The 17,182-nt window shown below is 41.4% G+C and overlaps 1 protein-coding gene across 8 annotated transcripts in view; it reads right to left on the bottom strand.

The window, feature by feature from the left end:
* XPO5 (exportin 5) overlaps positions 1–17,182 on the bottom strand; it is a 45,992-nt gene that overhangs the window by 19,937 nt on the left and 8,873 nt on the right. For all 8 annotated transcript variants that reach the window (XR_012334445.1, XR_002179319.3, XM_019949722.3 and 5 more), the window contains 13 exons: positions 16,764–16,840; positions 13,406–13,505; positions 12,429–12,512; positions 11,687–11,812; positions 10,692–10,782; positions 8,912–9,040; positions 7,237–7,355; positions 5,997–6,152; positions 4,740–4,781; positions 4,326–4,415; positions 3,357–3,556; positions 2,450–2,549; positions 1,425–1,606 (listed from right to left, as the gene is read on the bottom strand). Coding sequence is in view for 6 of the 8 variants with exons in the window: in XM_019949722.3 (XP_019805281.1) it covers positions 1,425–1,606; positions 2,450–2,549; positions 3,357–3,556; positions 4,326–4,415; positions 4,740–4,781; positions 5,997–6,152; positions 7,237–7,355; positions 8,912–9,040; positions 10,692–10,782; positions 11,687–11,812; positions 12,429–12,512; positions 13,406–13,505; positions 16,764–16,840 (1,496 nt within the window). In the remaining 2 variants the exon portion in view is untranslated. The remainder of the gene's footprint in view (positions 1–1,424; positions 1,607–2,449; positions 2,550–3,356; positions 3,557–4,325; positions 4,416–4,739; positions 4,782–5,996; positions 6,153–7,236; positions 7,356–8,911; positions 9,041–10,691; positions 10,783–11,686; positions 11,813–12,428; positions 12,513–13,405; positions 13,506–16,763; positions 16,841–17,182) is intronic.

The following is a 17,182-nucleotide window of genomic DNA, read 5'->3' as shown; positions in this document are numbered from 1 at the left end:
ACAATGACAACTTGTTCAGACACTCCAGCCCTCCAATTTGGTCAACATTAACTTAAAACCTTGGATTCTTAAGCGTATGGTCCAGGGTGTCTGTTGTCAGCAGAGCACCCCTGAGACATGAGCAATTTGATTTACTTACGTTGAGTAAATTTGGTTTACTCAGTTGAGACTCCGCTCTAACACCCTGGGTAAGAGGCCAAAAAACAGTGGAGCAGAGCTCTAACCTGAACTCAGAAACACTAGGAGATGTAAAAAGCAATCAAATTTTGCTTTGGCCAGTAAAAAACTGATTCTCTCCAAAGGCTTTCTTTCACTGTAGACAGCATCTATCCCTGAATCATCAAACATATAGTGAGTAACCAACAAGCCTAGACTTGGCCTACTTCCGCTTGATTATATTAGCTCATGTGATGTATAACAGTGGTTCTGAACCTTTAATGTGCACACAAACAACCTGGGGATCTTGTTAAAATGCAGATTCCAATTTAGTATGTCTGGGGTGAAGCCCTAATACTGCATTTTAAACAAGCTCTCAGGTGACTGCTGATGCTGCTGGTCTGAGGACTCAGCTTTGAGAAGTTAAAACCTAGGACTCTGATGTGCAGCACGTATCATGCCTTCCTTTGGCATGTTCAGCCACTGGATGTTTGGTCCATTTGAGAACACAGTCACTACCGATAAATTCAGATTAGCTCGTCTGAATACCTGACCCAGAAAAGCACCACTACAGAAAGCAACTGCCCTGCTCCCAATGAACAATTCCTTTAGTGGCAAAACTTTAGACCAAATGAAACAAAGTAAAAAGTAGAAATGAAGTATAAAGAAGTAAAAGAACACAGAGGAGGCTCAAAATGAGAAAAGCCATTTTGAGATTAGCCCCCACGTGCTCACTTGGGATGCAAGACTTATAAAAGTGAGAGCCGGTGCTTCCCTGGTGGCACAGTGGTTAAGAATCCGCCTGCCAATGCAGGGGACATTGGCTCGGGTTCGAGCCCTGTCTGGGAATATCCCACTAAGCAACTAAGCCAATGTGCCACAACTACTGAGCCCATGCTCTAGAGTCTGTGAGCCACAACTACTGAAGCCTGTGCACCTAGAGCCCATGCTCTGCAACAAGAAGCCACCGCAATGAGAAGCCTGCGCACCGCAACGAAGAGTAGCCCCCGCTTGCCACAACTAGAGAAAGCCCGCGCACAGAAACGAAGACCCAACGCAGCCAAAAATAAATAAAATAAAATTATAACAACAACAACAACAAAAAAAGTGAGAGTCCATGTTACTTTTAAAAAGGAGAGTCCCTCTAGAACGAAACAAGACCTAATCTCTTATTTACCACCATATGACCTGAAGAAGTATAAACAGATTAAGCTTTTGAGATTTTTAAGGCAAAAATACAACAGAGAAAAACCATTATTCTGACTCACCTTATAAGGGCAAGCAAATTGTCAAGAAGTTTCAGAATCTGTTCTGTGCAGGGGTTACGGAAGATTGGATTTCCAGGCGGTGTATAACCCACCACAAATCCCCCAGCTTTGGCCTCTTCTAGGTCAGTGGGCCAGCAAGTTCGTTTCACAACACCCAGAATGCTATACACACAAAAGCTCATCTACAGAAAAACATAAAAATGAAAGGTAAATATAAAAGGGGAAGAAAAGACAAAAGTGCTATTAGATATTTGCAAGATTATGGCAAAGATGACATAGAAGTTGGACAAAAGGAAAAGACGCCCCCCCCACCCCCATCCCTGTCCCTTCCTTTAAGGTCAAGTCCAAAAGGGATCCTTTCAATGCCATCTTCAGGACCAGTGGTAGGCTCTAAAAGCTTCCCTTTCATGAGGATATCCTTCCAGAGGCTTACAGGACCCCAATTAGAAGGTGGCTTGGACATACTTCAAAACAGTATTCACCCTGCCAACATTTCATCTTGTTTTTGAGTTGTTTGGGCCTTCAAAGATTTTGCCCTAATCCTCACTCATAGTACTTTCTACCAGTTGACTACTTGCCAGGTTAATTAATAAGACTTTTGCCGTTATGGAGCCAGGAACAATGCTTATTTGAATAGCAAGCAAAGAACTGGAAAATCTCAGGTTTGCAAGTTAGGCCACCATTTAGGACTTTACTTCCCAGAGAGCAAAGGCAGGGAGAACCCACCCTGCTGACCAAGTTCTGACCTACTTCCTCATTACACCTTCAGTCCTCCAAGCTATTTACAGATCCTTAAAGCCAAAATAATGATTTCATAGAAAAGACCACCTGCTCTGCTGTGAGAACTAACTCAAGAATTTAAGACTAAAGAAGAAAAGAAAGGAGACACTAACGGAAGTGGAGACTCCCAGATTTCTTGCTCGTACACAAAAAAACGTAAGTCTACGAGAACCTGGACAAATGACAACACCCTACTCCTACCTGTGGCCTACGCACCCTCCCTATCCCAGGAGAGGCTTACTCACTCGTGCACGGTTTAAGCCACAGGGATCCTCCAGGCCTGGGTCACAGCTTGTCCGATCTGCACCCACATAGGCAATAAAAGCATCAACATCTGACAGCACTCTAAAGGTTGGTGGGGGAAAGACAAGTTACAGCATGATTTTAAGCAAGGATAGTTTCTTCCTCGAGAGCTAATAAGCTGTGATTATTTGACCCCCAAAGAGCAGTTGTTACAGTGAGAGGAATCTAATCAAATTGTCAGCTGTCATATGAAGATTTATTAACTTCTCTTCCCACTTCTAAATGTTATTAGTGACACTTTAAGAATCAAAAAGGGTACGAGCTTGAGAAGGCTATGTGGGCAGAGGGGTGTCTGTGCAGCTCCTACTTTGTACGGCCCTACTGGCTGTTCTCACTTCTTTACATGTGCTGAAGCTGCAACTAGACACCACAGCAGACCTCACTCTGGCGTTCCAACCCACACTATCCATCTTAGTCATTTCGTCTCTGTTCCTACGCCTCTGCAGAGCAAGGTGATGTTTTCGGCACTTCACTTACAAGACTGCTTTTAGAGCAGCGGTGCCACCTCTTTGGCACCACAGGGACTGGTTTCGTGGAAGACAATTTTTCCACAGACCCGGGGTCGGGGGCGTATGGGGGATGGTTCAGGCGGTAATGCGAGCGATGGGGAGCGGTGATGAAGCTCTCCTCTGCCGCTCACCTCCTGCTGTGCAGCCCAGTTGCTAACAGGCAGCGGACCAGTACCGGTCTGTGGCCCGGGGGGGTGGGGACCCCTGCTTTAGAGGCCTTCAGCTATCACTGATAGTGCCACTACACCTCGATATCCTTACACCCCGACCCCGGACATAGTCTTAGAAGAGAATGGGTACTCAAGTGCAGTCAAGGTCAAGGGCAGAGGATCTCCCCTACCTGTGCATGTCTTCAGAAAGCCAGATGCTGGCCACGGGTGCCATCAGCTCCTCCAGAAACACCTTCTGACGCTCGTAGTTCTTGAACTGGTTACTAATGAGAACCAGGGCTTCCATGAGGGCACACTTCTCCATCTGTGTCAGGAGCAGCTCATTGGAGAGGAGCTGCTTCACGTGGTTATACAGCATGTCAAAATTGGGCTGCATTTCACAAAGAAAAAAACCCAGAGGTGGTGAAGGTCTGAGTTTCAAGGCGTGGTGGGTCACTCAAGGAAGGTAAAAAAGAGGATGAAGACACTTCCAGGACAGTCAGGCCAATAAGACTGTCACTTAATAATTTAATTACAACACTCTTCTTGTGGCTGAACAGGCAAGGCAATTTAGGTTTGAGTATTTGGGTGACTGTGCTTTCCGACTCTCCAACTGTGAAAAACATCTGTCTTTTATTTCTATATCAACTTTTACAGTATCTTCATGGACAAAGATCAGTTTGTTTTCTATACATTTATACTTATGTATATATATTTTATAGAGAGAGAGAGAGAAAAGGAGGGAGATGGGGAGAGAGACAGACAGACACACACAAATAACTGCTGTGTATTCAGAGAAGAAATCTTTGGTTAATTTGTTATCTGGAGTAGTGCTAAACTTCTTACAGAAACCCTCCAAAAAAGGCTGGGGTTTGCAGCTGGCTTCTCTCAAGACTGGGCACATCACTTGGCAGTGGTGGTTAAGAACAACACACATAGCACGGTAAAGAGGTGTACACTGACAGGGAAAACGTGGTCATCCATGTGGAAGAGAAAAATTCATTCTGAGGCAATATATTTGCATTTCTAAACTTCACTGAGTAACTCTGGAGTTGGGGAAGACCAACCTTATGGGAGGTATAATTAGGTGTGGATTTATAGAGAAATGTACCCAAACTCGGCATGTCTCAGTGGCTACCTGAACAGAGTCCAGGGCTTACCAGCACGAGCTGGGGGTAGTCACGACACATCTTGATGATGGAGGAACAAGCATGTCTCCTCACATTCCTCACCGCCCGGGTCCTGGGTGCCTGGGAAGAGATATTCGATAAACTTAAAGCTACTTTTAATATAACTAACAGATGCTGCAGAGAATCATGTAAATATCTCCTTCAGAGGTAAATTCACAATTTTCACAGCTAGGGGAGTATAATCAAGTGATATTTATAGTTAGCAAGAATCCACATGTTGACTGTTTGTCCTAGAGTATCTCTAGTGCAAAACAGCCCATCATATGACTATCTCCTGCCTTTATTAACCCCGTTTGCGTATTAGAAAAATCTACACTAAGTGTTGGGTATTCACATTTTTGTTCTTAAGAAGTTAGAATTGGTAGGCTGAATTAATGATCTTACCTTACTTTCCTCAACAGTTTCAAAAGTGACAGATGAAAATAGCTAAGGGGAAGAAAAAAGGTCACTCATCAGTACCAAATGCATAAAGTATTTTACGAAGTTTCTAACAAAATCCCTAAAGTGCAAACAATACGGTAACAAAAAGGTTTTCAACTGGCATTACAAAGTTTCAGATGTTCATTTTCTCGGATAACTGCAAGAGGCTTGAGATTCACGATTTTACCAGCAAACACTTTACGAAGATAAAGGCCACAGAATCCCAGAACAATCTAGGCTATCACCCAAGAACTCAGCCATGGTCACATCTCCCCACTTTTTGTTAAAAGTTGAGTGGTCTACTCTCCCTGATTCCATTTCATAACTTCCCACTTACTCCTTAACCCAATGCAATGTGACTGCTGCCCTAGCCACTATGATGGAATAACACGCTGACAAAGGTCTAGAGGAACCCAATGGACACTCTCCAATTCTTAAAGAATTTCTGTGGCAACAAATGAGTCCACATTTTTGAAGTTCTCCTGGACTTTGTAACACAACATTTTCTCCATCTCTCTGGCCATCCCGTTTCTTGTTCTTTGAGGGCTTCTTCCTCAATTATGGTGACTGTCGGGCTTCTCTGCTTGAGCTACATGTCCAACGCTACATAAAACTCCTTTTTGCTAGGGCTTCACCTCTACTATTGGCATTTCTATGATGGCGATGCCTTAATTTTCTCTCGTAATTTTCTGAATCTAGACCTTTAACCTCCAATAGCCAGTTTAGCACGAGATGTCTCCATTGAGATATTATATGTATACTTCAAACCTAGTCCTGCAAAACAGAACTCACCCCTTCTCTGCCTTACTCCTTCCCTCCTCCTGGTCCAATATTCTCACTCAGGTGGTGCTTCACCTCTCACTAGTCACCTCAACTGGACTCCAAAACCTCTCCTCTTACAAATCACCTCCCAACCTGACAGCACACATTGATACCTCCTCCTTCAGGTACTCTTTTCCATCTCAGTGTACATGTCTACTAACTGCAATGCCACGTAGGTACCGCATCTGTCTATGTGCCTTTCTCCCCAAACAGAGAGGTAGTAAAGGACAAGGCATTCCTACTAGCATGGTGCCCGGTCCACATTAAGTACTGAGTAAATATCTGATAAATGAATAAAGAGCTGTTCATTAGCTTGTCTCATATACTTACAAGAACAGTTACAAAAAATAACTAGCTTAGAAATGCCAAAATAAAGTTTACAAAGGAGAGGGAGTTTACCTTAGAGAAGACCTGGGGCAGGAACTCTGGTCTGTAGGTGACAAACGGAAAGAGTGCTGAGACATTAGTGAGGACACAGGACAGGATGAGGGGATCCTTGGTGTCAAAGTTCAGGACCATCTGCAATAGCTCTACTCCATCATTAATAGGAATTTCCTGTGATACAGACATGAAAAGGAGGTTGACATAACTGAAAACCACTTTTGCTAAATTTCCTTCACACTCTATATAAACATGGTTGTCACATGTGGTTTTATATAGTGCTTCTTAACCCTTAAAATTCTAAGCATTACCCCATGTTATTAAAATTTTCCACAAATGATGCTGCCATTATTAGGGATGTAGCATTACCTACGACTAGAAATTGAACAAACTCAGAATGCCATCATTTCAAACTGAAGTGAATATAAAAACAGATGAAGTTAATGATCCTAAGATCTAATTTGTTAATAAGCCATTTATGAGAAAAAGCACTGTATTTCACTGATCTTCAAGGGACTTAGATTCTTTCTACAACTAACCTAGAATGAGTTAAGACGAATTACCCCAAAATAAGTGATCCAATTATTTTTAATCTAATTAACACAGTTAATATAGTATATGCTGTTATCTGGTTTAATCAGATTATTCAGGAAAGAGGGACACAGATCAGCCATCATGAATAGTCTGGTCAATTTGCCATCAATTGGCAGGTATCTCTGAGATTTTCCAATTCAAGGCTTCCATCACTGTCCTCCCTATAATAGTTACCCTACCTGTGGTTCACTGTACTATCAGGCTCATCTTATTATCCCCTAAAACGAATACTAAACACCGCGGGGCTTAAAGTCAGAGAGACCTAATTTGGGTCCCAGCTCTAATTATTAGCTATTTGACCTTGAGCATGTTATTTACCCTCTCCGAATCTCAGTTTCCTCTTCTGTAAGATGCACACTCACATATTTTCCTATCCCACTGCCAATTTTAAGAACATCAAAACTGGGGACTTCCCTGGTGGCGCAGTGGTTAAGACTCTGCGCTCCCAATGCAGGGGGCCCAGGTTCGATCCCTGTTCAGGGAACTAGATCCCAGATGCATGCTGCTACCAAGAGTTCGCATGCCACAACTAAGAAACCGGCGAGCCGCAACTATGGAGCCCGCCTGCTGCAACTAAGACCTGGCGCAACCAAATAAATAAATGAATAATAATTTTAAAAAGATCAAAATTATTATGCAATCAGCACAATAAACAATTACTTACTTCTTTATCTAATGTTCGAAACATCTGGTTGATCACACTTTCCAAAAAAAAGGTCATGGCTTCCCACTGCACAAATGAAGGTGAGAAGATGGAGCAGAGGCTGCCTTCTCCAGTTCCAGCTGCAGGGGAACAGGGTTTTAAAACACATACACACACGCACACACGCACGCACGCACGCACGCACTTATAAACACTGTAGGATCACAGAAGACAGAGACCACGGGGCTGTAGAAACCACTAGGTAATTTCACAGTTGAAGGAACAAGGTAATCTAACCCTTCTCAGCCTGGGAAAAGAAAAGGAAGCAGAAAGGGATCCCTATCCTGCCTCTACCTCTAAAAACAAACTGTCTAAATTCACCTTTGTGAGCCTTGTCTGTAAAGCCAGTTTAAGTACTGAATGAGAATATACATGTAAGCATCAAAACCAGTGCCTGGCCAATTGAGAAATATTAATTAATTCCCCCCCCTTTCATAATCTGTCCATGGGAATCTAAATAATTATGATATCTAAGACCATAAAGAATCTTTCCAACAAGGAATTGCTGTAAGATACAAAATGCTGTTCACACCCAGTAGCCTCATGACAACTGCAAGGCCCCTGTGCAGAGAACTGTGCCACCCTCCAAGTTCACAAGTATCATCAAGTTCCCTGGTGGCCTGGTGGTTAGGATTTGGTGCCGTCACTGCCATGACCCAGGTTCGATCCCTGGTCAGGGAACTGAGATCCCGCAAGCCACATGGCGCGACCAAAATATGAAAACAAAGAAAAGAAAAAGCCCCACAAGTATCATCAAAGCGCGTCACTTAGACAGCAAGGCCCCCGCGAAACGAATTACAAATTACTTTTCTTGCTTCCGTACAGTGCCCACATTTACTAGCTTCATCTTGGTACAACATATTTGGGCCTCTGCAAACCTTCAAGTTACTAGATACCAGGGACCTTTACAGTCAACTGTGAACACATAAAACTGAATGTTAAATCCCATGAATGTCAAGTAACTAGTGTACTTGGTAACTGACCATAGTGTGGACTTTTTCCAAAGCAGTGACTTACACCCTTTCCTTACAATCCTCTCACCCACTGCCTGCGTTAATAAGATGACAGACAGAAGATACAGAGCACTGAGAAGTTACCTAGCTTATGCTTTTGGGTAGAGGGGGGTTATTTTGATTTTAAATAAAGTGGCATTTCCCAAAGGCTCTGAGGGGGCTGAGCGATACGGGAAACCCCCGCACTGCTTGTTGTGCCCGACTAACAAGTCATTTTTTCCGAGTTTAAGAGAAATGCCATGCAAGAACTTGGTTGAAAAGCTTTAAAAAGTTAGGTCTAGACATGTTTGTTAGATGCTGCCTGAGGTGAAGTAATAAAATCAACAATAAACAATTGTTGACTCTGTTAGAAAAGAAAAATGAAGGCAAAACCGATAGGGTCATGGTTTTACCCTAATTTAAACAGAGTTAAAATCTGGTATTATATCTGCTTTCTCTGCCTGTACGTGCAAGTGAAAAGGCTCACTCTCTAGGATGGAACGGGGCAGTGAGCAAAGCTGTTTTTGAACACTATTAGCATACTGTTTTGAAATGTGGCTCAGAGGTTTCTTTCTATGTACAGTTTTGATACATAGAAATACTTCACTAATGTTCAGTTGGAAAAAGAACAAAAGAAGTCTTACAGTTCATGGATCCAGTATCAACAGAAGTTGAGAGTTGATACTTTAGCCACTCCCCAGCCATCTGGAAGCTAGTCTTGGGATCCAAGCGACATGCTAACCTCATTACTTCTCCTTGTTGAGCCCGAGAGGCTGCCAAGAGAAAGACATGAATCAATAACCGCATATAACAGATACTTAGTTAATGTTTATTCATTTATCCATCCCAGGAGGAAAACATTCAAGAGATTTTGTTTTGCAGACTTATGCTCTGAATCTAACAAATGTTCAGTAAAGCTTTGTTAACAAATCTAGCAATTTTCAAAACTAAATTCTAAGAAGCCACCATACCAGCTAGACGCTATAAGCGGCAAACCAAAAGTGGTCTCCTCTTTCTGTTGGAATTAAGAGGAGATCAGGTTGGTACAGATGTAAAATGGTATGGCTGCTGAAGAAAATGGTCTGGCAGCTCCTCAAAACATTAAACATGGAATTACCATATGATCTAGTAATTCTCTTCCTAGGCATATGCGCAAGAAAAATAAAAACATATGTCCACTCAAAAACTTGTACTGGGCTTCCCTGGTGGCGCAGTGGTTGAGAGTCCGCCTGCCGATGCAGGGGACATGGGTTCGAGCCCTGCTCCGGGAAGATCCCACGTGCTGCGGAGCGGCTAAGCCCGTGCACCAAACCTACTGAGCCTGCACTCTACAGCCCGTGAGCCACAACTACTGAAGCCTGCGCTCCACAACAAAAGAAGCCACCGCAATGAGAAGCCCGCATACCACAATGAAGAGTAGCCCCCGCTTGCTGCAACTAGAGAAAGCCCATGAACAGAAACAAAGACCCAACACAGCCAAAATAAATAATAAGTAAATAAATTTATTTTAAAAAAATAACAAAAAATCTTGTACCCAAATGTTATAATAGCATTATTCTTAATAGTCAAGATGTGGAAACAACTCAAGTATTTATCAACTTATCAATAGATGAATAAAATGTGGTATATCCATACAATGAAGTATTATTGGCAATAAAAAGAAATGAAGTACTGATACATACTACAACGTGGACGAATTTTTAAAACACTACGCTAAGAAAAAGAAGGCAGTTACCAAAGACAACACACTGTATGATTCCATTTATATGAAATGTTCGGAATAGGTGAAAGATAGAAATAGAAAGTAGATTAGTGCTTTTCCAGGCTGAGAGGGATAAGGGGATTGGGAGATGACTGCTAATGGTTACAGGGTTTCTTGGGGTCATGAAGATATCCTAACATTGACTGTGGTTGTGGTTGTACAACTCTGAAAATACAAAAAAACCCCACTGTATTATATGCTACAAATGAATGAACTGTATGACAAAGAAATTACATCAATAAAGTTGTTATTAAAAAAGGGGTGGGGGGGACCAAGTTACAGAAAACCCAGAACAGAATTAGGAATAGTGGGGTTTTCCTCTCGTTTTTAGAAAAAAGACCCATAATGTAAGATGGTATTTAATTCTAATATATGAATATAAAAAAAAATGAGAGTGCCTTACCTTAAGTTACTATCTCTAAACTTCAATGTCCAAAGGCGGTGTATGTGTGTATATGTTTGTGGGGGTGTGTGTGTAAGAGATAAAACAATGTGTGGAATAAGTACAATCCCAGCACTCTCTGCAATGTGCAAATGGAGATTAAACAGGCTGCTGTCCAGAAAGGGGCTCTTTAATACAGAACCTGAAGGGCCATGCACCATGACTCATAACACTAGATGCCATTCTGAGACTGGAAGAAATTCCAGGCCAATTCACTCACAGTTGAAGAAAGCATTGAAGTCCTCGTCGCTATCAAAATCAAATCGAGAGTATTCACAGCTAGGGCTGTCTGTTTTAGAAGGAAAGCCCATCTGGAAAGAGAAACATAATTGGGGTAGGGGGTGAGGGTTTTCATGAGATATATGATGATAAATAACTGCTTCTGGTCTACCCCTAAGTCTACAATTTGCTTCCAGCAGGAATAATCCTGGGAGTGGTAGAAAGAGAACGTTTTTTATTTGATACTCTCTTCCAGGTTCCTCAGGAAAAATTAAATTCTGGAATTAGTTTAAGGTCTTTGATTATAAAGATGTCCCAAAACAAAGTGCTGATACAGCTTGCAATAAGTAAAAGAATTGAAACAATTTGTCTTCTTAAATGCTGAACCCTGGAAATAAGCATGTAACTTTTTATATTTCATTCAAAAAGTACTGAAGACCATGACGGCAGAGAACTAGAGGATGGTGTGCAACGTGCTAGGTGAATTCCTTGAGGAAATAAGGGGACCCTTGAATGGGTCCTATTCTCTGATTTTACAAATCAAGATGAAGCATCTGTCAGCTGCAAGAGCCTTGAACAGATCTCAGTGTTCATAAGCAACTCTCTATTGAGGTAATGAGCAATCTGCTTCCATTGTCCCCTTCTCATTCACCTTCCTGACCCTCACTTGGCCTTCAGAAAGTCAGACATTACTTCCTCTTGGAATCTCCCTGACTCCACCATCCTTTCTATTTTTAACCTCTGAAAAGCAATGATCATATTGTATGGTCATGGTCACTGCTCTCATCCTATCACTCTTTTTCCTAGCACTTAGCCCAACGCTTGGCATATAAGTGCTCCAAAATATGAAAGAGTAGATATTTCTTCTTGAGGAATAAAAGACTAATATGCCCAAGGAAAGGATCTTAGTGACCAAGACAGGGCTGTCAATGATGCCATCTAAGTCTTATGATGTGTATTCACCGACATTCCACGTTTTACATTCCCACTGCATACCTTGACCAAGTTAGTCATAGAAGCACGAAGATATTTTGGTATTATTGCTAATAGCAAAGGGTCACGGGATAGGATCTCATGGCGGAAGAGGGCTCCCCAAGTCATCTGAGTTGAAGAGCGCAAAAACTAAAGGGAAAAAAGAAAAAACTCAGTTTAAGGATTTGGGTTTTATATACCAAGACTATTACTTAGCTCAGCAATTATTCACTATATTTTTCCATGGAAATAAATATCTGTAATACTTTGAAACTGCCCATACTGTAGTACAGCAGTAATGACTGCTCACTATGGACCGTACGTTAATAAGACAGACTGGGTCACGTGCAATTCCCGGAGTATGAGCTGAATTCTACCACTTTCTGTTTTATGCAAGAAATGATATACGAACCTCAGGATGATATTACAAGGAAAATCTTGGACTGGATAAAATTAATTTTATAATAACACAATTAATCAGACTTTGTATTTAAAACGTCTTTAGTGGTAAATCACCTGGGACATACCTCATATCTGATTAAGCCTTATCAGAATGACACTACCTGAGGGGTAACTGCTGACCTAGACTGTAATGCTTAGCTCAGGAAGAAGACTCAGCAATTTTCTTAATGAAATGCTACTACAGTTATTCCCTAGGATCTTAAGAGTCACATTTTATACTTCAGCTGCTAATTACTTCAGGCCATAGTGCTTGATTTTAATTTATCTAACTAAGATTTTGAGAAGTCACCTCCATAAAGTTTACCTGACTTGGATGAGTTGTGAAAGCCAGAAAAGATTCCAGGTATTTTCCAAAGTTTGCTGGTGTTTCTACATCAGAATCCACACCCTGTAGGACAAAAAGACCACTACATTAACAATGTTGATGGGGAGGTCAGGGTAGAGAGTGGAGTAACAAATACTGACAACTTATACCCTCAAAAATTTCAGGTTTGAAAGGACTTTATACTTCCTTGTGGCCTAAGGAAGGCATCCTTTCAAGGGCTAAAACACAGGAAAGCTGTTTTACCTCCCTAACCATCATCATTAAAACCTATTCTGTGGTCAAATAGTAAAACAAGAGTATTGATTTCAGAAATCCGTATATTTCTTCAGATCTACTCTAATCACATCTCTGTGACCTAACCTAGTAAATAACCACTTGACGGTACACATCTTATGTCTGAAGCTCCATCCTCTGTAGCCATTCAAGCCACCACAAAAAAGCATAACATCAAGCGCAGATGTCTGTACCAATATCCTTTTAACACATAAGACTGAATATTAAACATTTCCCTAAAGACAGTTAATTCCAGGTCAATCAGACTAAAGTTTTCTTTTATGATCTAATAATACATCCTTTAGATTTGGGAAAAGTGTTCTTTATTCAAATCCATAATGTTTCATGACCTAATAGGACTTTAAAGGGTAATGCACTCGGCAGACTGAAGTTTTACAAGTACCAAAATGAACAGGAGTAGCAACATTGACTTTAGTCAGATGTTATAACAGATGGAATAACAGATGTGAATGTTTACTACTGACATTAATAATTGATTTGTTAAAAAAAATCTATATCATTCAAACTCAATTAAAATAATTTAATCTATAGAATTATAAGAAATAATCTGTAGGGAAATGCCCCCTCAGGCTAAAATCAACGGCATGTGTCACCCCTTCCACAAATATAACTTTCTAAATCCTCTCCTCAAATGGCCCTGAAACTCTCCAGAAAGTGCTCACCAGCAATGCACACAGCTGATTGCCCAGCGCACACAACACCTGACAGAGTCTTTTCAGGAAGACATAGTGTTTTTCTACCAAGCCTCCTCCGTCAGCAGTCCTGAAGAGGAGAAAACAGTGTGATTAGCAGCACATCAAGAGCACCAAAGAGAGTCCCCTGGAATGGAGCTGTATGTGGTCTGTGCTCCAACATTCAAATTTCAGTTGATTATTAAAGTTAAAAAAAAAAAATCAAAAAACAAACCAACCCAAAAACCTCCAACCAAACACTGAAAGATCGATGAGGAATAGGGTTCAATGCCATCTCATCCTTCAAGAGGCACACTAATTTGGGGTAATGCAGTCCTTGAGTACTTTGGGATAATATTGTAAACTCTGAGCATGACTCCACAAAGCAATATATATACTTATATGCATAAAAACTGCACAAAAAGACATTGGTTGATACTGAGGAAGGACTTAGAGAGATCTCTAGGGGAGCATGCAGTAATTCCTTACACTACTGACAAAATCAAAAGGACTATAATCAAGAGAATGAAAAGACAAGTGGCAGACTAGGAGAAAATATTTGCAAAAGACACATCTGATAAAAGACTGTTATCCAAAATATACAAGAACTCTTAAAACTCAATAAGAAAAAAATCTGATTAAAAAATGGGCCAGGGCTTCCCTGGTGGTGCAGTGGTTGAGAGTCCGCCTGCCGATGCAGGGGACACGGGTTTGTGCCCCGGTCCAGGAAGATCCCACATGCCGCAGAGCGGCTGGGCCCGTGAGCCATGGCCGCTGAGCCTGCGCGTCTCCGCAACGGGAGAGGCCACAACAGTGAGAGGCCCGCGTACCGCAAAAAAAAAAAAAAAAAATGGGCCAAAGACCTTAATAGACACCTCACTAAAGAAGACACACAGATGGGAAATAAACATATGAAAACAAGCTCCACATCAAATGGCATCAGGGAATTGCAAATTAAAACGAGATAGCACTATACACCTATTAGAATAGCCAAAATCCAGAACACTGACAACACCAAATGCTGGTGAGGATGTGGAGCAACAGGAACTCTCATTCATTGTTGGTGGGAATGCAAAATGGTACAGCCCCTCTGGAAGACAGTTTGACAGTTTCTTACAAAACTAAACATACTCTTCCATATGATTTAGTAATCACACTCCTTGGTAATTACCCAAAGGAGCTGAACATACAAAAACCTACACACGGATGTTTATAGCAGTTTTATTCATAACTGCAAAAATCTGGAAGCAACCAAGACGTCCTTCAGTAAGTAAATGGATAAATAAACTTTGGTACATCCAGACAACAGAATATTATTCAGTGGTAAAAAGGAATGAGCTAACCAAGCCATGAAAAGACGTGTAGGAACTATAAATGCATGATACTAAGTGAAAGGAAACAATCTGAAAAGGTTACATACTATATGATTACAACTATACAACATTCTGGAAAAGGCAAAACTATGGAGAAAGTAAAAAGATCAGCGGTTGCCAGGAGTTTGGGTGGGAGAGGAGGGATAAACAGGCAGAGCACAGAGCATTTTTAGGGCAGTGAAAAACCTGTAAGATACTATTATGATGAATATATGTTATTACACGTTTGTTGAAACTCAGAGAACGTACCCATAAAATGTAAAACAGCAAGGTTAACCCTAAGGTAAACTATGGCCTTTGGATGATTATGATGTGTCAATGTAAGTTCAACAGCTCTAACAAATGTACCACTCTGACAGGGGATGGCTACAATGGGGGAGGCTATGCATGCGTGGGGGCAGGGAATATATGGGAAATCTCTGTACCTTCCCCTGAATTTTGCTGTGAACCTTAATGTGCTCTAAAAAAACAAAATCTTTTTTTAAAGATGGTATTAAAAACGTAACTTGGTATCTCATTTCTCCAAGTCATTTAGTTCAGATCAGTAATCACCTATGTGCTATTTTAGAATGCAAATACCCCTTTAAATTAAAAAAAAGATTATTTGGTGGAAAAACCTGACCTACAATGATGTAGGACGATTTGCACTAACAAGAATTAATAAGGGGGCTTCCCTGGTGGCGCAGTGGTTGAGAGTCCGCCTGCTGATGCAGGGGACGCGGGTTCGTGCCCCGGTCCAGGAAGATCCCACATGCCACGGAGCGGCTGGGCCCGTGAGCCATGGCCGCTGAGCCTGCGCGTCCGGAGCCTGTGCTCCGCAGCGGGAGAGGCCACAACAGTGAGAGGCCCACGTACCGCAAAAAAAAAAAAAAAAAAAGAATTAATAAGGACTGGTGTGGACAGCAGCCATATTAGCGTGTTCTGGAGGCGTGCAGTATAACATAAAAAGCATGGGCCTCAGGGTAAGAAAGACCTAGGCTCTAGTGATGTTGAAGGACAGAGTGGCATCATGGTTTCTAGTGCAGGCTCTGAAGTCTGAGTTTGAATCACAGCTTTACTAACCAGTACCAGTAGCACAAATGGAGATAGGCCACCTCAGTGTGAATGTCATAGTCTCTAGGGAACTAAGAAATGGGCCCTGAAAACAGTAACTACAGTGGCCACCCAAAAGATATGTTATTAATTTAATTAACAGGACTCCTTAAAAACAGACCTGTAGTATCCATAGGAAAGAGCCATCATAAAAGCTATGTTAGAATGGACAGTAAGAAATTTTAAGTAATAGATCTGTGTCTCACATCTTTTCATTTGTCCCTGGCACCAAAAGTGAAGAAAGAGTATTGAAGAAAAATGGGTGCTGTGACAGTTTCAACTACTGTAATACACAGTTCTACCTGACTCCCTGGTAAGAAAAACATATCAGGAAATGCTTTAACATTTTTCAGAGTGATTAGAAGAAAATAAGCAGAAGCCACTATTTCAGGACATAGAATGTTTTTACAGGATTTATACACATATTCCACACCGACCACATTGTTCCTGCTGCTTCCTAGAGCCTCAGCACTTCAGGCATTGATTACTTTGACAAGGAGAGAGGGAGGAGTGTCTCGAGTTCTGCAATCAAGGAAGGCCCTGGGACATACTCTGGTCAGATCAGAGCATTCTCTGGCCTAGTCACCAAGGCTACTAGGAGGCTCAGGGATCATCAAAAGCACACAAAGAGAACCAAGGAGATGAGCTGTCTGGGGAGAATGTGGAAAACTGTGAATGTGAGTGGATGCTGAGTCAACAGCCACAACTTACTTCCAGCATAAGATCTTCAAAAAGGTGAAAAGGTCCCTTTAAGAGTGCCTGATTTTCCTATTAAAAACACAGTCAACTGACTGCTAACAGTCAAACAGGAACTTCAGATACATCCAAATGAGATACAAAAATGACAAAGAAATTAGAAAACACATAGAAAAGAAGGTACTCACTGCGCAGCGGAGAGTATATAATGCATGGCAACATCTCCAAATAAGACCATCAAGGGCTTCCGGTCTTCCAACTTGCCCTAGACCCGATTTTAGGGAAACACAGGTAATAACTATGTTATTAAAAACCTCCAAGTACTAACAACTTCTATACCTATAAAATCAAATATACTGACTTCCTAATTTCTCACATAGCCCTGGGGCTAACTGAACACTGAAAAAAAACTCTTTAAATCCAAACCTGGATAAGACTTATATTTTAAAATGTGTTGGGCAATAATGATGATATGAAAGCAAAATAAATTACATCTGAAAATAACACTCTTATGGAGAAGAGTCACAATCCCATTTGTTAGCCAAGACAGCTAAAAAGCCAGCAGAGTCACCTTCTACAATGCTTTGACGTAACACGAGGTGAGTTT

This window comes from Tursiops truncatus, chromosome 10, assembly GCF_011762595.2.
Source record: "Tursiops truncatus isolate mTurTru1 chromosome 10, mTurTru1.mat.Y, whole genome shotgun sequence".
Lineage (NCBI taxonomy): Eukaryota > Metazoa > Chordata > Mammalia > Artiodactyla > Delphinidae > Tursiops > Tursiops truncatus.
The sequence above is the reverse complement of the archived record's forward strand: the minus strand, read 5'-3'. Positions and strand labels throughout refer to the sequence as shown.